The sequence below is a fragment of the Xiphophorus couchianus genome, chromosome 1 (assembly GCF_001444195.1).
Source record: "Xiphophorus couchianus chromosome 1, X_couchianus-1.0, whole genome shotgun sequence".
Lineage (NCBI taxonomy): Eukaryota > Metazoa > Chordata > Actinopteri > Cyprinodontiformes > Poeciliidae > Xiphophorus > Xiphophorus couchianus.
This window is the reverse complement of record NC_040228.1, coordinates 23,442,258-23,464,303: the sequence shown is the minus strand read 5'-3', so window position 1 is coordinate 23,464,303 and position 22,046 is coordinate 23,442,258. Positions and strand designations below refer to the sequence as shown.

At 35.9% G+C, this 22,046-nt stretch overlaps 2 protein-coding genes across 5 annotated transcripts; both read left to right on the top strand.

Moving 5' to 3' along the window:
* The first annotated feature begins 1,305 nt into the window (after window positions 1–1,305).
* Window positions 1,306–11,357, top strand: lemd1 (LEM domain containing 1). 3 transcript variants are annotated; one of them, XM_028020983.1, is made up of 11 exons: window positions 1,306–4,864; window positions 7,281–7,386; window positions 7,514–7,660; window positions 7,759–7,817; window positions 7,981–8,046; window positions 8,132–8,287; window positions 8,467–8,553; window positions 8,686–8,754; window positions 8,898–8,987; window positions 10,160–10,224; window positions 10,394–11,357. In XM_028020983.1, the coding sequence occupies exons 1-11, from the start codon at window positions 4,676–4,678 to the stop codon at window positions 10,692–10,694; spliced, it is 1,335 nt and encodes a 444-aa protein (XP_027876784.1). In that variant the 5' UTR covers window positions 1,306–4,675; the 3' UTR covers window positions 10,695–11,357. The 3 variants fall into 3 exon arrangements, with proteins under 3 accessions (XP_027876784.1, XP_027876793.1, XP_027876798.1); XM_028020992.1 differs by lacking the exon at window positions 8,898–8,987 and having other exon boundaries at window positions 3,078–4,864; XM_028020997.1 differs by lacking the exons at window positions 7,981–8,046; window positions 8,132–8,287; window positions 8,467–8,553 and having other exon boundaries at window positions 3,110–4,864.
* Window positions 11,358–12,127: 770 nt separating this feature from the next.
* pm20d1.2 (peptidase M20 domain containing 1, tandem duplicate 2) lies at window positions 12,128–16,598 on the top strand. Of its 2 annotated transcripts, XM_028020961.1 has the most exons (13): window positions 12,130–12,422; window positions 12,532–12,618; window positions 13,724–13,959; window positions 14,065–14,151; window positions 14,240–14,373; window positions 14,681–14,800; window positions 14,930–15,005; window positions 15,083–15,144; window positions 15,220–15,298; window positions 15,380–15,451; window positions 15,533–15,698; window positions 15,780–15,879; window positions 16,105–16,598. In XM_028020961.1, the coding sequence occupies exons 1-13, from the start codon at window positions 12,203–12,205 to the stop codon at window positions 16,232–16,234; spliced, it is 1,569 nt and encodes a 522-aa protein (XP_027876762.1). In that variant the 5' UTR covers window positions 12,130–12,202; the 3' UTR covers window positions 16,235–16,598. The 2 variants fall into 2 exon arrangements, with proteins under 2 accessions (XP_027876770.1, XP_027876762.1); XM_028020969.1 differs by lacking the exon at window positions 12,532–12,618 and having other exon boundaries at window positions 12,128–12,422.
* The last annotated feature ends 5,448 nt before the right edge of the window (window positions 16,599–22,046 follow it).

Sequence of the window (22,046 nt, the reverse complement as noted above, 5' to 3'; positions counted from 1 at the left end):
GATTTCTATGAAAGTAATTGCTTCTCAAAGACATATGTCATGTAGTGACTGTGAGACATTCTTGCCATTAAGCGTTTTAAAATGAAATTTCTTGACTTTTTCAGTCTGCCCTGTTGATTACCTTGTAGTCCATTGTGGCCAAATTAGACCGTTTCCACATCACTGCCTCAGGAAATGACACACATCTAGTTCCACCTAGGGTTAATTAAAGTTTGCGTTGCATCATTATGCTCAGAATATAATGACACCACATGCTGCTGCTGATGATACAAGAGCTAGTCTCTAAAACTACTGGCAAAATTATATAGAGTGCTTTATAAAGTATTCATACCTCTTGAATGTTTTAGCAAACAACAATATCAGTGTATTTTCTGGGGCTTATGTGTGATCTATCACCACTAAGTGGTGTGACATGGAAAAAACACATGTACATTTGTTTAAAATTGTTTTAACAATCTAAAAAGTGTGATCTTTTAGTCTTGTTATGTCTTTACTGACTTTGTACAGCAGCCTGAATTTTTGGTCTTTTCTTTTTTTTGCAACATGGCTTAATCTCATTCGGAGTAAATGGAAATAATATATAAACATCAATTTTCAGGTTTTGCCACAAATTCACAATAAGATTTTGTCTGGACTTTGAGAGATTCTAACATATAAATATTGATTTTATTTGATCTAAACTATTTTGCAGCAGCTCTTTTTACGTGTTTAGGGTAATTTCCTGCTGGATGATGAATTTCTGCCTTTTGCAGCCAGTTTTTCCAGAATTTCTGTTGATCTTCTTGTCAACTCAGAACAGCTCAGCAGTCCCTGCTGAATTAAAGCCTCCTCACAGCAGCTGCCTCCACAATGTTTGGCTGTGGGGATGTGTATTCAGGAGGCGCAGTGTTATTTTTCCACCACACAATGTGGTGGCAAAGCCAAAACCCAAATTTCTTATATCTGTGGACCTCCACAGAATTATCATGGGCCTTCTCTGATTAATGCTCCGCAGTCCAGGCCTGTCAGTTTAGGTGATTGGCCACATCTTGGTAAGTTTGCAGTTGTGCCATACTGATTCAGGAGTGCATTTTTTTAAACTAAACACTGCTTTAAACTTCTCTACAATCTTATACTTAACCTGCCTGGTGTGTTTTTTACCACAGTATATAGATTTTTATTTGTAAAAGAAACTGAAATCCATGCATTGTTTTCATTGCACTTGTGCTGGTCTATCACACAAAATTCCATAAAATGTTTTAAAATGTATCGTTCATGTTTTGGTTGCAATTTCTAGAAAATTTCCAGGAAACCTTTCAAGAGTTGATGAGCTGCCACAGCTGCAGGGTTGATTGAAAACAGTAACAATTAAAAAATGGCAAATAAAAAGGTTTAACGGTAATCTCATACTTCTGTAAGCACGTCAAAACATAAATATCTCTACTACCAAGCAGCAGTGTCGTTACAGATCTGCATAAAAAGTTAATCAAAAAGCTGCAGCAGATCCAGAACACTGCTGCTCGCATTTTCACTAAAACTAGGAAAATGGAGCATATCACCCCAGGTCTAAAGTCCTTCTACTGGCTCCCTGTAGCTCAAAAAATAGACTTTAAAATACCTTCGTTAGTTTAGAAGACACTGAACGACTTAGTACCAACATAAATTAAAGACCTGTTGTTGTTGTGTCAAGACCACTCAGTTCTTCACGTTCAAATACTCTGCATCCCCAGAACCAGAAGGGTTCTGGTGAAGAAAGAGTTCAAGGTTTTGCAGCAGCACTCCTGTTAATTTAATTCAAATTAAATAGGTGTGTAGGGATTTTTTTGTATGCATTGTAGAGTATCAGCCTAAAGGAATATTGATTCTGAAAACAGACTGTTAATCTCCCAGTAGTCAAAGCTTAATTTCATCCTGATTAGCTTGTTTGAAAATTGATCTAAATTAGGTTGAACTCCCACATATTAAACGAAAACATACTATTATTATGCCCATTGTCATAAAGAGATAGAAAAATGCACTGATATATTCAACCAAAGATTGCCATAATTAAATGCAACACTGAATCTCATTAAGTGGAAAAATATCTCCTTGCTATAGTTTTAACTCATCTCATCGTGTGATGCAAGAATTATCTGTACTTTATAGCTACGTTATGATGCAGCAAATTTCCAGATATGCTATTTAACTAATTTTAAATTTAATGCCAGGATTCTCTTGCAAAAGCAAGTTTTAATCTCAGTTGGATTTTCTCTGGGAAATAAAGGTTAAAAAATAATAAAGCACCATCTTGATGTGGCATCCATTGGCGTGATGAGTAAAGGGACTGATTACCTTTTTTAACATTGTGGAGTACATTTATAATAAATTGAGCGACTACTATTTTGGTCAATACTGGTTCGTCAGCAGTGGTCCAACCTCTTCAAAAAACAGCACTCTAAATAAATGTGATGCAACTTTTCTAAAATAAGATTGAAAATACTAAAACAAACATCTCAAATATTTAATTATAGTTGTATTTCATTAGTAGCCTTCAACTTCCTGGTGTAAATCTTCACATAGAAATTTCAAAGTAGCATTTAAAACAGACGTGTGTATTAAATTTGACCCAAACAATCTTTTGTGTAGTTGACATTGCGAAAACACAAGAGTCCCTTTGTGTTTCAGTATATGATTTTTTTTCACTTTGTTTATTGTAAAAGCTACTAGTTTCTATAACAGAGGGACAGTTCTTATAAAATAAGATGGCTGCTAGGAAGAGCTTTTACTTTGATTGTATCTGTTTATTTGGATTTAGCAGAAACATGAGCCCCACTTTGGTTTATTTCCATTTTAATCACTGCCTACATGCTAGTTTTGCAGATTTCATGTGGATAAGCATCTGGCTGGTAGTGACCTCTAAGAAACACACTGTATCTTGATTGCTGATTTACACAATACATTTGCTGCTTTCCAGACAGTTTGGAATAAATTCTTTGGTTTTCATCTGTTTCCATGGGGTAAAATAGGACAGGTCACACTTTCTTTGTGACTTATACCAGGACACAACTTTGGTAAAAATGCATCAGCATATGTATCGAGCTCTACACATAAAAAAAAAAAAATTAACAAAGCAATTCTGTTCTGTTTGATCAGGCACTTTCAGCTTTTTCATTCTTGGATCTTGGATCTCTTCATGTCCTCGCTTCATAAAGGAAAAATATCTAAACTGGTTTCAAAAATGTTTTTCTGTTGCTCTACTATTTATAGTTGTTACTAGCGAAAAACAAAAAGGTATAAGGATGAATTAGACAAATGTCTTATGGTTTACTGTTATCTGATAATCTGGGATGATATGTTGTTGTTTGGATTAGTTCTTTCCAAGCGAAGGTACATTCATTTATAAAACACTTTAAAATCAGACCGCACTGAACAAAATGCCGAATATTAAGAATGACTTGTTGAATAAAGTGAAAATTAAAGCAAAAATAAATTGATTAAAAGTAGAAGTAAAATACCTAAAAAAATAGAATGATATGAGGTAAACATATCAGCAATGAAACTTTACATAGACATGAAAAAAAAAAATCAAAATAAGATTAACTTTTACAAAGGCCAAAGGGAAGAGATGGATATAACCATATTTAACCTAACCATCTTTAAAACCATTTTAACCATGTAATTTGGGAATTGCAATTATAAAAGCCCTCTGACCTCTGAGTCCTTGACTGTGTCTTCCATCAGTGACTGGTCAGTTATTCTGTAAAAGGAACCTGTAGTGCAGGATCAGTAGCTTCCACACATTTTAACTGTGGTAAAAAAAAAAAAAAAGACTTATGCAAAGAGATAAAGCGATATGGACAAAGAAATAAATAAAATAACCCCCCGCTCCCCTGAATTCCCTCAAGAACTGCAGAACTTTATGTATTAATAACAACACCTTCCTAAGTATCAGTGTATTGATTTACAAATCCTATTTAGTGTTTACAGTGCAAAAATGTTTGAGTATAATCAGAAAACAATGCAGATCAGGTTTACACCACAGTTTGTGACTCTTCTCCACCGTGTGAAAATGTTTAATATTGGTGGACCCACATACTGTCTGTTAGACCAAATGAAATGTCTTTCTTAGAATTTTAAAGCTTACCTTTATCATTGTTCTTGAGATTTCCTGTTTCTGATAAAATCATAAAATAATATTTTAGTGAAACTATGTAACTTTGATAATCACAATAAGCAGTAGTAGTCAGATGAAATGCTTTTCTTGGTAAAACATGTTTGCAAATGTTGTGTATAGACTATGTTTTGTGGGAGCAGCAGCCATATTGGATATTGATTTTAGAGTTGCTTAGGCTCTAACTTGGAAAGTTGGATGTCTGGCTTCAGGAAAACGATTTAATTAGGTTATTTTTTATTAGACTAAATAAGCCGCACACAACTTTCAAAATTGGAGTACTTCTATCTATCCTTCTAGCTTTTTTTGCTGCATTATTGAACCATTAAATTCAAAAGTACCCATAAGCACCTTTGGCTAGGCCTGTGTGGTTAAAGCTAGTTTATTTGTTGTCAATCAAGTTTCCACCCGCAGCTGTTCCCAATCCAGACCGCGAATCAGGCTCTCACACCAGGCAGCGGGTTTCCTCAGAGCAGCTCTGCCCGGTGCACCTACAGCTTCAGACTTTTCAGAATTAGATTTTATTCCTGTCGTTGCTCCTGTGAAATGCCATTTGTCGAGGACCCTGCTTGTCTCTCTAAATCTCGCCTAAAGTCAGATTTAGTTGCTCACAATGTGGAGCTGCCACCTGCAGGGAGCAAGAAAGAGGCTTATGTGGCGCTGCACCTGAGACACGTCGACCAGACAAATGCTGCGGATTTCTCCAGTGATGACGATCAGGAGCACAATGTGGCAGTGAGTCTATCAATTTACAGCTTTTTTTTTTTTTTCTCCAAAGTGGCATGACGCACAAAACGGAAAACAGACCAACAAAAGAGTGACTTTTTCTAGCTTAGCGCCACATAGTAACCTCGAAATGACGATAACCCCCGAAATGACAAACTATTAGACTAATAAATAAGTTTACTCAGTGAGGGATTGTGGGCCAGGCCTCTCAGACGGTCTAAAGGTCCATTCCCCTGAGTCCACCAGCTGTAAAGCTATAGTATAGATTTACATGTGCTTCTGTACTTAGCCCATGCCTCTACAGACATCCACACCTGCCACTTTCAGTTACTTTAGCCAGCCACAAAAGCTTCTCTATAGGTTGCTTGAAGAAAGGAAATTATTGCTGTATATTCTCAAGTAGCAATCACATATGGAACCCCAATTTTAGAAACTTGTTAGAAACTGCTTTAGCATTACGGTCAATAGCTTCTGTTGATCTGTTTACGTTTTTAGTTGTTTTTTTTAAGCGTTTTTTGGGGTAAATTCTGTTTTCACTGGAATACCCAACTTTAAATGGATGAAGAGCTGGGACAAAAATCTTTATCTGAAATTTGGCAGTTATGCAAAAGTAACAAAATGCAGAGATATTTTGCTATAATCATGGGAATTTTTTTTTTTTTTTAAGATAACTGGTGCTATTGTGACATCATATCACAAACTATCCATTTGCTACGTTTCATCAGACTGGAATTAATAACATTTAGGAGTTTCCCTGCCTGACAGGAAAGCAAGCATCTCAGAGACTTGAAGCTCATCACTGGGATGGATATATAGTAAAAAAAAAAACCCAAAAGAACTGTGCCAGTACTTGCCAACATTTATGAAAGGGTGTGGTTGCTCTAATATGCCAATAAAGTTTGTGTATTAATAAGAGTTTTCAATGTACAAACCTTTCACTTTGTTTCATAATGTTTAGAGATTCTTGTCTCCTTTCCAAACAGAAACAATCTTATTGGGAGAATGAAAATAATTTAACATGCAAATTTGTCCAGGGGTGTAAATAAATTTGACTTTAACTCTAGATGGTTACAGCTTTGGGCAGGAAGAATCTCCTTCAGTGCTCTGTGTTGCACCTGGTCTATTGGTCTCTGACCAGACACTTTGTTGTTGGATTGCTGTGTTATGTAGAGGGTGCTGTGTGTTGTCTGTAATATTTTTCTTTTTATGGAGCCCAATTAGCTATGGGAGCTCCATAACAGAGAGAGAGAGAGATGTTGTTTGCAGCTATTTTTTTTTTTTTTTTAAATCACTGGTTCTGCTTTCACAGCAGATGACTGCAGATAAGATTGCACTCCTGCAAAAATTAAAGCACCTTATAAAGAACCTTATTGCTGATTTTTGAAGATTCACAAATGTTTGACCTTGTTTTATCCACTGGACCTTTTAAATCAAACTTCATCTATATGCTAATTGTGCTGTTGCAGTTGCTGCTCCAATATTGTGGAATAATTTGCAGTTATGCAATAACTGCTCTAATTTTACAGACTTCAAAGCCACGTCTTAAGATTCATGTCTTCTCAGTAGCTTGACATCTTTACTTTGTGCTTTTTTGGGGTGTTTTATTAAATTTAATTCTATATTGTCACTTCATTTTCTATATATTTGTTAATATTGTGTTATCTGCATTTTTGTGCTTTGAAATTTTTATTGTATTGCTTGTAGATTCAGTACACAATTGTTTTTTTTTATTCTGTTAATCTTGATAATTAAAGTCAAATAAATTTATCTCCTTAGCAAATTGAAATATTGTATAAAAACAGGATTTTAAATAAAGAAATATTTTGTTATGGCCTAAACAGTGACTGGTGATACTGTCATTGATACCTTCCACAATGACAATAAGCCACAAAAAGGTAATGTCTAACTAAATTTCTTACTCAATGTTCATAGAGGGTTGTATACCATCAATGATGAAAATAACAGGAAGGGAAAATGTAGAGAAGAAAGAGAGATGATCACAACTTTGAGAAAACTGTGAAATGTTTATCACTTGTTGCTATGAGACATTTTAGAGCTATAAAATACTTTTATCACATTATTTTTGTTTTCTGTTTTATTGAACCATTTCAATGCTTTATTTTTGTAAAACCATTTAAAAAGAAATGTCGTACCAAATAATCTTAAATCAGTAATGCCTCTATTGCATCTGTCAGGGCAGCTGTGCCTCCTGTCCAGAAGCCGACCACTATTAGAGTGCGAGTGACTGAATGTTGTGTGTTGGGTTTTGGGGTTTGTTGGACTTGATAAAACGCTATACAAGTACAGGCCATTTACAATTTACCAAATGATCTTCCTATTATAATTGACAGTACTTGTATCCCATGTTCTGTGTTTCAGCAGTTATTCATTCTTAAACATCATTCATTTTTGTTGTCTTGCAAAGGGAGGGGATCCAGAAGGCGCAAAGGAGCTTGACCCGAGTGCATTGACGGATAAGGATCTCAAGGCTTTGTTATTCAAATATGGAGTTCAGGCTGGGCCCATTTTAGGTAGGATTGCTTTTGAGAATATCTTTTCCCCTATTTTCATAGAAGAAAATTGGACAAAATTGTGGTGTTAGTGTAGTTAGTTTCTCCTAAGAATAAATGAATTTTACTGACTGTACTTGAATCTCAGCCTCCACCAGGGCAGTGTATGAGAAGAAGCTCAGGAAACTGCTTCAGTCTGCTGGAGAGGGGGAATCGAATGAAGCAGATAATGCTGTGCTCTACTCCGACAGTGACGAGGAAGACGTGAGTGAAAAGGACGAGGAGAAAGAATTGGGTAGGACTAAAACTGTGGTGTTTAATCCAGACATTTATGGTTCCTTTCACACGATAATTATTCCTTTGTGGTGTTTCTTTTGGCTTGCGCCGGTTCAGAGGGAGAGCAAGAAAAAAAGTCTGAAGCATTGGAGCTGAACCAACAACAGTGCAACGAGGTGAGAAACGATTTGGAGTTCTTGTATCCATCTGCTGTTCAATATGTTTACTTTTCCCAGTCTTTGCTAATACATGAAACAGTGTATTCATAAGGTCAAAGTATCCAAAATATGTTTCACTTTGTGATTTGAGTGCATGTTATGAATAAATATTTCTTTGCAGAAAAATGTGCCAGCTCAGAAGGGTGACTTTTTTTATCCACAGTGTTTTTTCTTATCATCAAGACTGGTAATTCCTGCAGATTTACACAATATTCTGTCAAAACCCAGTATCGAGCGATGGTAAAGGTTTTTTTTTTTCTGCTTCATCTTAGCGTCCTTGTCCTCCTAGAAACAATGAACGTAGTTCCAAGAGGAATTCAAAGAATGCATTAAAATCATCAGAGCGAACTCGTCCACACCGCTCACAGACTCCTGCAGGAATTAGCAAAGTATCCTCTATAGCTCAACACTCAGGATTAAGATCAGGGGTAGGCTGGTCTCTGTGTTTGTACATTCTTTAAATTTCTTACTTGGGCTTACATAAGTGCGATATTTTCATTTGAAGCATAGCATTTCAATGCTATGCTTCAAATTCATAGCATTGAATTTGAAGTAGCATGTTGATGCATAGTAGTTGCTTGCAGCATGCTCATATTAAGCCTTACAGGTTCCCTCTGGATCTCAGTCAGTGGTGTCCAGTAGTTGCTCATCATTTTCCTCACAGGATTTCAGCATCACTCAGATGGTTGAAAAGGAAAGTTGTACTTCAAGCCTTATGAATTTACATTTTACAGCTTTAAAAATTGAAATGTTTATGTCTCTGTATTTACTCAACACACACTCCCACCGCAAACTAATGCCAAACGACAACAACAAAAAAAACCAGATGGAGAGTCGGAGCGCACCCTCTGCTTGCTCCTACAGTAAGCCGGAACATTGGTCCCGCTCCAGCAGGGTTAGTAGTGCTCAGATTGTTCAGTCACACTTTAAGTTTAACTTGGTGCCGGTTGAAGGGTTTTTAGAAGTGCACTTGCGGTGGAAGGAAATTGAGAATACAAAGGTCTAGTGAGTCATGGTCCTGCGTCTCCTTCTCTGTAGCTGGACACTGACATTGAAGACAAGGACATAGTCGTGGAACAGGCAGTGCGCTACACTCCCAAGGACTCCGCTTGTGTAAAGGAAATCAAGGCATATACACCCTTTTGGTTTAATTCAATTATCAGCCATATCACTGATGTTTTGGGGTTTAAATTTTTCTGTCTGAAATGTTACCTGCTGTTCAAATTATTCACTCCAATCAGACCGCTTTAAAACCAAGTTTTATTTTAAGTTTGAATACTTTTCAGGTCATCGGGTTAGTTAGAAATGGAAGTAATGCTGCCTATTTTTATTTATGAGAACTAAAGCTGCAGACATTTAAATGGGACAATGTGAAATCGCACATAGCTTTAGCATTTAGAAAACAACTTTATTCACTTAAAGCCAACTTTTGGTTCTTGGAAAAAAAAAATGTCCTAAAGACAAAATTATGTCTCATCCTATTGGGTTTCAAACCTAATAGGAACATTCAATAGGAGCAGAAAATGGATTTAATTCAAAATGTACTTCCAAATAGACTCAAAGTGTGGCATAATTTCTATTCAGCCTCCCTCCATAGGAAGACTTTGGTAGAAGCACCTTTTTCTACCGGCCTTGTACAACAAGAGACTGAATTTCAACTTTTCTTAGGGTCGTTGTCCTATTTGAAGGTGACCTTATGCCTCATTCTCAAGAGTTTTAGACCCCCTCACAAAGTTCTCAAACTCCAGTTCTTGAAGGCCTGAAACCATTAGGTTTGTCCCTGTAATCAAATGCCTGAATTGGCTCCCTAACATGCTAATTCAAAATCTACAGTCTTGTTAGTAACTTATTTGATTTGGGTGTGTTGAAGTAGAGATGCAACTAAAACCAATACTGTACTTGAATTTTATATGTAAAAAAAAAAAAAAAGTCAATTGGTATCCTGAAAGGGACTTTACATCTCTAAGTGAAACTTTACACTTAAGGAAAACGGCATTGGTCTAAATGCTTTATTATTGTAGGATTTTTACTCCAAAAAGTATTAAAATTGAGGATCTGAGTACCACTACTGCCATTTAAGGTTTCTGTCCAAGCAGTCATTTTCCCATCCCTCACTTATTTAGGTGAATCAAGGATCACACAGTGATCCTTATTACTGCGATTTCCTTATCTTTACTCACCCCACTGTGCTTCTCTTTTCTTCACTTCTGGTGGATTGGCTACTCTGCTGCACAGAAAGAATTTGTCTAGTTCTGATCTAAGCTGATGGTAGTTTTTGCTTTCATTTCCACTGTTCTCAGGATCCAGTGAAAGATATTTTAAAGGACCTTCTTCCAGACACAAAGACATCACCTACAGGGATTTAGTAAGTGTCACAACATCAACAATGAACATCATAACCTTAAAATCAGTCTTCACAGCTATTCATGACATTTGAGTGAACACTCAATGTGTTAACTGTGCAGAGCAAGACAATGAGTTTTTTTGTGTTGGCAAGTTAATGGTTTACTAATTAACTTGCTGTTATACTTCAGTGCCACTCCTCGGAGACCCATCAAGGGTGCAGCTCAGCGGCCCATCCAGTATGCATACCCAGACACTCCAGTCACCCCCACAACCTTAGAGAGACAAGAGGTGGCGAGACGTCTTGCACCCGTCTACGTCCAGGTTTTGGTCTTCTTCGCTGTGATGTGCATCCTTTTCTTGATATTTGTTAATGTTGAGAACACCAACAATGTGGTATCCTTGCTGGAACGTCAAAACCAGAGGCCAGATGGTGAAGAGGGAATCCCAGCGCTAGATGAGACACAGGATGCAGCATGTGGAGAGCTTTAACTTTTTTTTTTTTTACCAATCTATGCTGACGTAAAGGTGTGAGCTTGCTGATTTAATGGCCAAGACTTGACCATTGTTATTAGTTAAGAATCTGCCAGTCCAGTTTAACACTTCTGAATATTTTGCTTGACTTTAACATTAAAATGTTCTTATCACTATGTTGGCCATTGACAGAACACTTATTTAGGGGAAGGGAAGATTTATTCCTGACTTAAAATTGTATTGTGTATTGCTAATTTAGATTCTTTAATCTGTATTGTATCACTTGTATGATTTTATACTTGATTGTTCAATAAAATATATTTTGCTTCATATATTTAACAAATTGGCTTGGAGGGGAAAATTGTTTTTAATTTTGAAAACCTAAAGCATTAAATATTTAAAAAATTCACCTCTGGATGGTACTTTCTTCAGACATCCTTTGCATACATTTCTGAAGAATTTTTCATTTTGTAAATGTATAGTTGAAGAGGTTACGAGGGCAACAAAGTGGACCAACAGGAAATGGAAACCTGTGCAAGCCAAACTTTTCCTGCCACCCATCTTTTATTCACAATCTGTGTATACCTCGTCTAATTTCTGTAATACTTATTTATAAACACAAGCACCTGTTAGAAGGAAGATTTATACCTGTTTGAAAATTAAAGTATGCATTTCACTAAATTCCTTTATGCGATTCTTTGTTCCTTGAATTTGTGTCAGACTTTTTTTTTGCTTCATACTTTTTTGTTATGCTTATTGAATATATGGAATTTACCTACTAGGATGTTTATATTCTGAAAGTTAAGTTCAATGAAATGAACTAAAAGAATCTCAACACTAAAAGCTACTAAGAACATGAGGGGAAAAAAGAGCACTTAAAAAGAAAACTCATGTAGTCTACAGAGAGTTTGGTTAATTCCCTTATTCACTCTTGTATGACATAAATACTTGTCTGAGTTTCTTAGGATTTTAGTACTCTGAAGTACATATCTAAAAAGGTTAAAATCAACAGTGCAAGTCTTGTATCGCAGCTTTCCTCAAAGTACAGTTTCACAGTATGGTTTTTGATTATGTAACATCTATTGTTCATTATGAAAGCAATAGCCATTTAGAATGACAAGATTTTTTTTCCCAAATGAAAACTTAAATGTGCATTGAATTTGTATCCCTGTGCATACATGTATTTTATTTTTCAATGACTTTGGTTTCATTTTCCCTGATTAAAATGTAAATTCTCAAAGTTGTTTAATCTCAATATTTAATATTTTAAGTCATCATAGAAGCAGCTTCTCATTCCCTCCAACAAATTACAAATCCTTTTGGAATCCAGTTGCTTCCAGACTGTTTTATGCTGTTTTATAACATCATTTGCTTGCCTTTACCATATCAGTCAAAATGTGATTGAAAATGTAGCTTACCGAGTTCCATGTTTGGCCAGCAGATGGCACTTCTACAAACACTGGTCTGCATTGTTTTTCCTTTTGGATTCCAGTTTTGCAACTTTTGCTGCCTGTCACAACAGACGCATGGCAATGATGGAAACAAAGAACAAAATATGGACATTTTTAAAGGTCATTGTTAGCAGCTTGCTAATTGCAGCGTTAGTGTTATTCACTGCAGCGACTATCAGGACTCTGTCTCTGGACGTAAATGTCGGATTACAACTCGCACACTGGGAAAAATCGAAAAACATTTCGCTGGTGATTGACGAGCCTCACAGAGAGAAGCTGCTAGGCAATTTCAAAGGTAATTTAAGCCCTGATTTAGCTTGGAGACTAACCCAGTCCACAGAACTATATGGGAGCATGTTGCTAGATCCTTTAGCAGTCAGTGTGTTTCTTTTTCATTCAAACAGAGGCACTGAGAATCCCCACCGTGTCATTCTCTGACACGGAGACCAACGCCACAGCGCTGCGTCAGTTTGACACTTTCCTCCGTAAAGGTACAATAGTAATAATAATAATAATAGTAATAATAATAATAATATGGGGTCCCGTTCCCCGATTCCCTATAAACAACCAGGTGCCAAGTCCTTATTTATTTGACCTCTATTTTTAAACGTGTAGTCGTTTATGCATCCTACACGTTGGGAAATTGTTGCTAACTAACATTTTATCTGTTACACCTAAATCCTGCTAACCTGTTTATGTTGTGTTAGCTGCTAACAGGAGCTAACTACGAGTGCTTGCTAATGTCCTCATTAGTTAAACCCACTTTGCTTAGAGACCTCAATGTTGATTAATTTTTATATAAGTTAGTGGACATGCTTGTACTCAAGGCAGATAGCTGATGTTTAGAGTAGATATTACCTATACGGCATTTAAATTATTAATTAGACCACATTGCTAAAACAAAAATATCATTAATGAGACGAAGCTGAAGTTGGTTTCCAATTCTAGCTTCCGATTCGGGAAATGGCTAACTGGCGATTCCACCTAACTTTTCACTACCTTCCGCATCTTTAATCGACACTAGTTTAAAAACTACATCCAGACACTTCAAACCTGGACTGGATTATTCTGCTCTAATAGCAGAATATTTAAAACCATGTTTGTGAAACTTTTATCTGATTTGTGAAACTTCAATAAAGGTTTATTTTACCACTTTTTTGCATCAGGATCATACTAGAACTGCTCCAGCTCCAAAACTACATCCAGACACTTCAAACTTGGACTGGATTATTCTGCTCTAATAGCAGAATATTTAGAACCATGTTTGGGATTTGTGAAACATTTTTCTGATTTGTGAAACTCCAACAAAGGTTGATTTCATCACTTTTCATCACCACTTTTTTTTTTTATCTTGGTCTAGATGTTGTAGTTTTTGAGCTGGAGCAGTTCTATTGTGACCGAGATCACAATAAAAAAAGTGTAAAATTTTAGTTTCATTTAAACAAAATTAGTGAGTGTCTGTAATCAATTTAGTCTTTAATAAGAATTTAAATATTAAACCCTTTAAAATTGTGTCTAGCAAAGCATTTACATCAATAATATCTCAGATTCTAAAAGCTTCTCCTGTTGAAAGAGTCCTGATTCTTCTTTTTCCAGCCTTCCCCACAGTTTTCTCTTCAAGCGTGGTTCATCATGAGCTGGTGGCTAATTACAGCCACCTGTTTCGGGTGCAGGGATCTCAGCCTGACTTGGTACCGTACCTGCTGCTGGCCCACATTGATGTAGTACCTGCCAAAGAGTCAGATGGCTGGGAGGCCCCTCCCTTTTCTGCCGAAGAGATAGACGACTTCATCTATGGCAGAGGGACCATAGATGATAAGTGTTCTGTAATGGTAGGTGAACATGTAATGATATACTGCGAGAATATTCTGAAGCTGCATCATTAACGTACATTTGCAGGCCAGGCTAAATTTATTATTTTCCATTTTTTCCTATAGGGAATACTGCAAGCATTGGAATACTTGCTGATTAGAGGCTACGCTCCACGCAGGGGGTTTTACATCGGTTTTGGTCATGATGAAGAAGTATTTTCACTACCCATTACTCGCTAATGCGCTTCTCCTTTTTGCTTTTTGAAGTCTTCCACTGAGCTCTTAAGTTTGTCATTTTCAGATCAGGGGTTTCCATGGAGCGAAGAACATTGTCCATGTGATGAAGGAACGTGGCGTGAAGTTGTTGTTTGTCCTTGATGAAGGCCTGGCTATACTTGACGGAGTCATCAGTGGACTTGATGGACCTGCAGCTCTGTGAGAATTTCCCACACTCAGTTTGAGCGTGATATTTATGGTTGAAGCATTTTTAAGGAAAATGTTTCAGAGGAGTTTATGGTAAAAAAAAAAAAAGTAGTTCTTGTGAGAAAATAGTTGATTGATCTATCACTGTGTTCACTCAGAAATTTCATAATAAATTGAAGCATATGCACCCAAGTTATTTGCATTTTGAGCTTTTTTTCCCCATCCTGACAGAAGAATTGTTCAAATGTATCTTTAGGAATTCAAAATTACAGACGTTAATGACCAAAAACTTCTCTCCATTATTGTATCATTTTAACAGAATTGGGGTTAGTGAAAAGGGCTCAGCCAATGTGAAGCTCAGTGTGACTATGGCGCCTGGTCACTCATCGATGCCTCCCAGGGAGTCCAGCATTGGGATCTTAGCTGCAGCGGTTAAAAGGTGCGAAGTTTAATTCTTCAGCTTTTTTCTTTTGCAGTGAAAAATTCTTTGATTATTTTAGATGTGCCACTGCATCAAATTCTAATTGAGTAGAGCATTTTGCACATCTTTGTTGTATGATTTCTGCAGACTTGAAGAAAATCCCATGCCTAGGTTATTTGGTCATGGTCCTGAACGTGAAACCTTTGAACATCTGGCCCACAAGGTAAGAGAAGTCATAATGTAAACAAAAGATATTCTACATATCATTCATATTCTTACAAAATTTCTGCTTTTCTCCAGTTTGGGGTTCCTCTTAAGTTCATAATGTCAAACTTATGGCTCTTCTCCCCGCTCCTTGGCAGGTAACCACATCACATGTTTCAGTGATATCACATTGTTCTTCACCTGAAATAAACTTGGTGTGCTTTTTTTTGCAGAGTGTTAGAAAGAAAGCCAGACACTAATGCTTTTGTAAGAACAACAACAGCAGTGACTATGTTCAATGCAGGAGTTAAGGTATAAGAATTGGTTTCTAAACCATGAATAATTCAGATTTTTATTTTTAATCTAAAGTCAGTATAATCTACATTTCTTTAGGTAAACATCATTCCTTCCCTTGCTGAAGCTTATGTAAATCTGCGAATCCACTCTGCACAAACACTGCAAGAGGTAAGAACAGAAACTTTATTCCTCTTTCTTGGAATAACTGTAAACTTTTAAGTTGAATGAGGTGAGTTCTGTCTTGTCCAGGTCCTGGACTTTATCCACGACACTGTGGGTGACCAGCGAGTGAAAATAGAACTTATTGATGGCTTTGACCCACTTCCCGTTAGCTCTTCTGATGAACGGTCGTTTGGGTTTCAAATCATAAAGAAAACAGTGTTGGACATGTTCCCCACACTTACAGTAGCTCCAGGTACACACAGATAAAATGTAGTTTAGTAGTAAAACTTGTGTTTTTCTAGAAAACATTTGGTAATTTTTTTAAAATGTGCAGGTATTTGTGTTGGGAACACAGACAGTCGACATTTCAAAGACCTTACCAATGATATTTATCGCTTTGCTCCAGTCTGGTTCAAACCAGGCGATGCTCAAAGGTAAGGACCTAAAAAAACACTCAGAATAAAAGGAACCCGGTTACATTTTCTCTTGTGATTATCCTAAAAACATTATATTAATGTGTGTTGATAGTTTAAATTATAATCCAGTGAATACTGTAAAGAACATTTTACACATCACAACACGAAAGAATGCAGAATGAATCTAATAACGAGATTCTGTAATTAACAAGCATGTTTTTGAAATTGTGTTTATTTTTCCAGGTTCCATGGTATAAATGAAAGGATTTCCAAAAAGAACTATGAGGAACTTGTCGTGTTTTATTTTAATCTTTTTCAAAATTGTGACATTCAAAAACTTCCTGAGTCGCACACCTCTATTCACGAACTCTAAGGAACAATATTCATTGGTGTTGGAAAGGCAGTGCAGTTTGATAGTGAATGTTAAGAATACAGATGACCTTGTTGCTGTGCAATAATTGTGAATCAAGAATGTCAAGAGGATAAGATAGAGATTGTTTGGTAGATTGCTGCCTTAATCTAAAAAAAAGATTATGCTTCTTTAGTTCACTGGAAGAACTATTTCATGAGCTGCTGTTAACAGTGTCATAATTTACTTTGTAATTTTTGTGGTATGCACTGAGATGACAAAGCTATCAACACATCTGTTTTAATGTGCTTGTCTTTTATCATGTTTTTTCATGTAATGACTGACATTTGTCAAAGTTTAATAAAATAAATTACAGTTAAATATTTAATGTAGTTTGCATAATTCTTTCTCTTTTAATTTACTACAATGTGCTTCTGTTCCTCCCAAAATGAAAAAGTTATTAATTTGTTGTTGGAGTTGCTCTGTTCAGTTACAGCAATCATTGTCTTTAGTTTTATTTATATTGTTGTTTATAGGCTGCTTAAAAATGAATGAAACCTGTTGGAACGAGTTTTCTGATGGCAATTTGTGCTTTGAAAGTTCAACAGAGTTATGCAAACAGATATTGATAACAGATAACTCAGGAAAGTTTTTTTTCAAGTTTAGGACACTATACTGTTGCAACATCTAGATAACAATGTTTTGTGGAAGACCTTTGACCTCATGGTGGAGCAAAAGCACTACTTCTACATTCCTATCTGGAGTTGCTGCACATTTGGGCAAACTCCATGCTCTATTTGCAGATTTAAAAAACCTTGTAGAACATGGTACATACACGTGTCACTGTTAATGTTTTCTGCTAAAATCTCTAAGCTTGTAGAGCTTGGTTATTATTGTTATTCGTTATTAAGGTTATGTTATGGTTATAATGTTATGCCTTTAAAATGAAAATATAGAAAGATGGTGATCTAGATCTGTCCCAAACAGGTGATTTAAAACATACTGTATGTATTTAGTCAAATCTATAATTGGGGGGAAAAAAACCCCAAACATTGTCAGAAACCTTTGCTTAAATAAACCAGCACTTTAACTCAGATTGAGTGCTTTGTGTGATTACACCGGCCCATCAAAGGCTGATGTAATCATAAAAATCTCACTGCCTTAAGATTTTTATGTAGATGTTGCTCTAACAAAGTTAAATTACTGCCTAGCTGAAATCTTGAGAAGATAATGAAAAGAAGATTTTCATGATCTAGTGGATAAAAAAACAAAAGCTGTTCTAACATTGATGAAAATAATTTTTTTTGGCGTGTCATCTTGGAAACAAGCCTTTTTATTAAGTTCAATCTTTTAGGTAAGTACCTGGTTTGTTTTAGCTTTGGATATTTTGTTGTGGGATGTAAACCTATATCTAAACTTGTATTTAATGAAAAATGGGACCTAATCTTTTTTAGCTACTTGTGTAAGTATGTAAAAAAATGAATGAAAATTCTTCCTATGTTAATAACCAGTTTATCAACCTAAATGAATGTGTCAGTACTAGGAACATTGAATATTAATTAGGTTAAAGTATTGCACAGTCCTCCCAGAACTGGGTCCTTGAAACTTCCTTCACGCAGACTAAGAAAATCAAGTCGCACTTTAAAACCAGTCAAAGTTCAAACCAACACTAATATAACAATACTGTCTTCATGACATGAACTAAACTTTTACAGCCCTATAAGTCTTCGTACTAACAGAGATTGACGTTGTTTGTTTTTCTTCCACCTCAGCATGGAGGTTCCTACATGTCTTTTGGTGAACTCTAGAGGACCCTTTGATATTAGTTGGCTTGAAAAGTTGTGCTCTCTCAAAGTTTTGACTGTGTAACAGTTGTATGTAATCTCACCCATCTTAGTTGCTGAAGTTTGTGCCAAATTTCTTCCATTTGGTGACTTAGAGATTTTTTTTGTGTCCATCCCCTGACTAATACTTTTCAATAACTTTTTCTCTGCTTTGCTTGGAGTGTTCTGTAGTCTTCATGTTTTAATGCTAGCCAGGAATACTGATTAACCAGGGAATGAACCTTCAGGACACAGGTGTCTTTATTATACAATCACTTGAGACACACTCACTGCACTCAGGTGATCTCTCTTCCACTTACCGTAAGACTACTATCACCAACTGATAGGACCCAAGTTGAATTAGGTCAGCCAACTTAAAGGGAGTGAATATTTATGCAGTCTCCTATTTTCTGTTTCACATTCTTATTTAATTATTGTTTAATAGAAATCAGTTTTCATTTTGATATTAAAGGATTTAGCCTAGCTTAGTTTAGTATGATCATGAATGATTTATAAAAAGAACAAAAAGGGTGAAACAGCCAAGGGGGGAATGCCTTTTATAGGCCCTCACTTCTATAAATAAAGTTTATGTTAAGGCATTAAGAAGTCTAAGTGTGTGTCTCTGTGTTGCCCTGTGATAAACTGGTGACCTGTTCAGGGAGTGCCCTGACTATTGCCCACTGATGCCCACTAGAGATTAGCACCAGCCTCCCTGCAATGCTGCACAGAGAGGCCGGTAAAGACGGTGGATGAATGGATGGACATCCAGTATAATGGTGACATTATCTAATACAATGGCACCACATAGATATAGCTGCATATCTATAGATATGATGTTGCTTCCTGTTATCTTCACAATCTGTTCAGTCGTCACATAGTAAAGGAATCACATTTCAGGGTAATTGCCTCCTAGTTAATAAATAAATAGTTTAAAATTCTGGGAACTTTATTTTTTTTTAAAGCAATGTAAGGACATTTCCTTCAGTGTAAAAAAATTATGATGTGTAGATCTCCAATTATCAGAAAACTGCCTTGGAATATTAATGAATCCAACTGGCCTTAATATTTATTAGATGTAGATTAATTACTTACATTTAGGATTAACCAAGGGAAGCAACCTTCATCTTAAATAGTTAAAATTAAGGCAAATGTTCTTCTTACAAGAAAAGATTCTTCCACATTCTTCCTGTTGATTGGAACCTGTTGCTCAATAAGCCACATTCGAATAAAGATGTGGCTGATCAAGAGACAATGTACCTGATCTTTGCAACTTTTAATGCAAAGTTGACACTTTTAATGGACTTTCAGTGCAACGTTGCATTAAAGATGTCATTATTTACCAAATGACACTTCATGACAACAGACATTCATAATGACTCCTTCATGTTCATGACAGGTGTTATGTCATATTTATGACAATGTCATGTCAGTCTTATACACACCCCTTGAAATAAAGTGTTACCGCAAAAACCATATACATGTTGACAGAAATGTCTTTGTCCTAGTTTTTTTTAAATTAATTTGACCATTTTTATTTTGTTTTACTACTTTTACTCTGATGTACTTTGTGACTGCTGTCTGAGAAAGGTGCTATATAAATAAAATATACTTACTTACTTTAATTATTATACAGACATTATTAACTGGATAAAAAACAATATTCCAGGATTTGTCAACAACTGACTTTCCAAATAATAATGTGATATACACCAAAAACTCATTATATTCATCATACATGTCAAATAATGATGCCATACTGCACTGCAACAAGAAAGACTGCAATGAAATTTGAGGAAGCAAAAACAGGAAAATTTATTAAAAGGTATACATGTCTCCACACATTACAAATTACTTCAGTACACTTGAAACATCTTGGCAGATATGACAAAAGAAATCTCCTTTTGAGTTTTTAAATAAAGGTGTTAAACTTTTTCAGCAAGAACACAGTTGTAGAACGAGAGAGGACATTATATTGATGCTGTCCATCCAGCATTTAAATCCGCAAAAGCTTGACTGAATCATCTATTATATACGCAACAGTCGCAGCTGTAATTGTAAATCAAATTAGCAGGACATCTCTGTATGTACGTGATTCCGGCGACACACTGATAGAAGGTGTGTCTATCATGTTCATTGACGTAATTACCATCACGCTTGCCTACACAGAAATTACGTCCAGAAAACAGAGTTCTGGTTGTTTTGGGATTTTTCATGCCAGGAGATGCTGTGGTTGCACGAACGCCAGGCTGGTTTGAGGTATCGCTGGAAGTAGTCACTAGAAACATAAAAAGCATGCAATTTTTAAGGCAAGCGAATCAATGCTTTATAGAAGAGGAAATAGTGACACTGATCGATGTTCCACCCGAATCCAGACAAGAGCGGAGATATCCAATGAGAGGATAGTATGCAAAAAATGAAAAAATCTTACCAGTCAGAAGACACATCAGAAGTGCCAATCCTGAAAAAGAGTTTAATTAGTATTTTTTCTTAACAGCTCTTGGAACATATTAAAATACAAAACAATTCACCTACCAGCCAGGATGGTCAGTCGTGCCATGATGAAGCGTTTTCTTCAGAATATTCTGGAATATAGCTCTGTTTAAAAGAAGAAATCATAAAAAGATTACATTAAAGGTTTTAGAAGTCAACCACAAAGGTTTGTACAGTTGAGGGTCAGATGAAAGTGTCATTGGTACCTTTTCTCAGGTAGCTTTCTCAGGTATGTCTTGCTGCTCCAACTGTTCTCCCTTTTATAGAAGAAATTTGTAAGGAACAAAGTCCACATGAGTGAGTCAGTGGTTGAGTCAACGTCAGATTTTGGTTTTGTTTGGCTGGTGATGAGCAGATGATGGTTCCCCTTTTACGTTTTATTAGCTGATAAATGTACATGAGAAGCAAGAGATAACTTCTCAACTGCGATTTTATGAGACTGCAAATTTGTTCTTGTAAATAGGAGCTGATAAAATGTTTTCCAGTTTTATGGTACATGACTATCACTCTGTAAAGTGATCTTTGGTTTTGTGCGCATCACACAAAGCCTTTTTGTCTTAATACTCGGAGACAATTAGCTTCACTATTCATGCAAATTGTTGATAATTGCATTCAAAAGAAACATTACTGGGAATAATAATTCCCAGTAACACCTAATTTTCAAGCATACTTGAAAATTAGGTGTTATAACCAAGATTAAATCGAACTACATGTAATTAAATGAGATTAAATAACTGGATGAATTTGATCAATATTTTTTTACAAATTGGGTTCAGTTTGCAAAGGTCCAAAACTTGAACCTCTGTCCTCTGAAGTGAGAGAGATTTGACTGACAGACCGGCCCACCAGGTCATGTCTGCACGTTTGCAATTAACAATAGTCACCTCACTGTTACCAACGCAGCTACTTTCCTGCTATATTTAGTGACATTTCAGACAAAAGAATTGGTCAGACATTTTAAAGATCGGCGATTGGTCAGAAAACTCCAGTCGGTGCACCCCTAGTTTTAGTAACTATGTAAAGATTGTACGTACAGTATTTTTAAATAACTGCATCCTCAAAAATAAACTGAAGAAATTATGTAAGTAAAATGGAGACAATATATTTTCACAATGATGTTACAGTTACCAACAATTTTCTAGCTCATGGTTTTTGCAAAGTATTAAATCACTATGTGGTGGGCAGTTGGGATCCTCTGAACTTGAAAAAGTGCTGTGCAAGTACAGACCATTTACCATTTAATATTATTGTAAATGCAGTTGATTTTCTTTAATTATTTTTAATTTTATTTTATATTGTCTGTATCCTAACATCAGTAAAGCTGAAGTATCTGAGTAAAATGAGCTAAAAACTGATGGACTGTACAGAAAGTTGTTAAAATTCATATTTGAGGAACAAAATAAAAAGCTTTTAGTAAGCAAACTACTTGTCAAAAATATAATTGTGTGTAGTTTTTAAAATTGTTTTATTTTTCTTTACGTACTTGTGAAATGCAAATAACTTGGAAAAAAACCATTTAGAAT

Excerpts from the sequence above, each read along its gene's own strand:
- pm20d1.2 (XM_028020961.1), top strand. The coding sequence starts at position 12,203 with ATGGCAATGATGGAAACAAAGAACAAAATATGGACATTTTTAAAGGTC. Across the intron at positions 12,619-13,723 it reads TGACACTTTCCTCCGTAAAG|CCTTCCCCACAGTTTTCTCT; the intron begins GTACAATAGTAA and ends TTCTTTTTCCAG. Across the intron at positions 15,145-15,219 it reads TTCTCCCCGCTCCTTGGCAG|AGTGTTAGAAAGAAAGCCAG; the intron begins GTAACCACATCA and ends TTTTTTTTGCAG.
- lemd1 (XM_028020983.1), top strand. The coding sequence starts at position 4,676 with ATGCCATTTGTCGAGGACCCTGCTTGTCTCTCTAAATCTCGCCTAAAG. Across the intron at positions 4,865-7,280 it reads ATCAGGAGCACAATGTGGCA|GGAGGGGATCCAGAAGGCGC; the intron begins GTGAGTCTATCA and ends TGTCTTGCAAAG. Across the intron at positions 7,661-7,758 it reads GGACGAGGAGAAAGAATTGG|AGGGAGAGCAAGAAAAAAAG; the intron begins GTAGGACTAAAA and ends GCGCCGGTTCAG.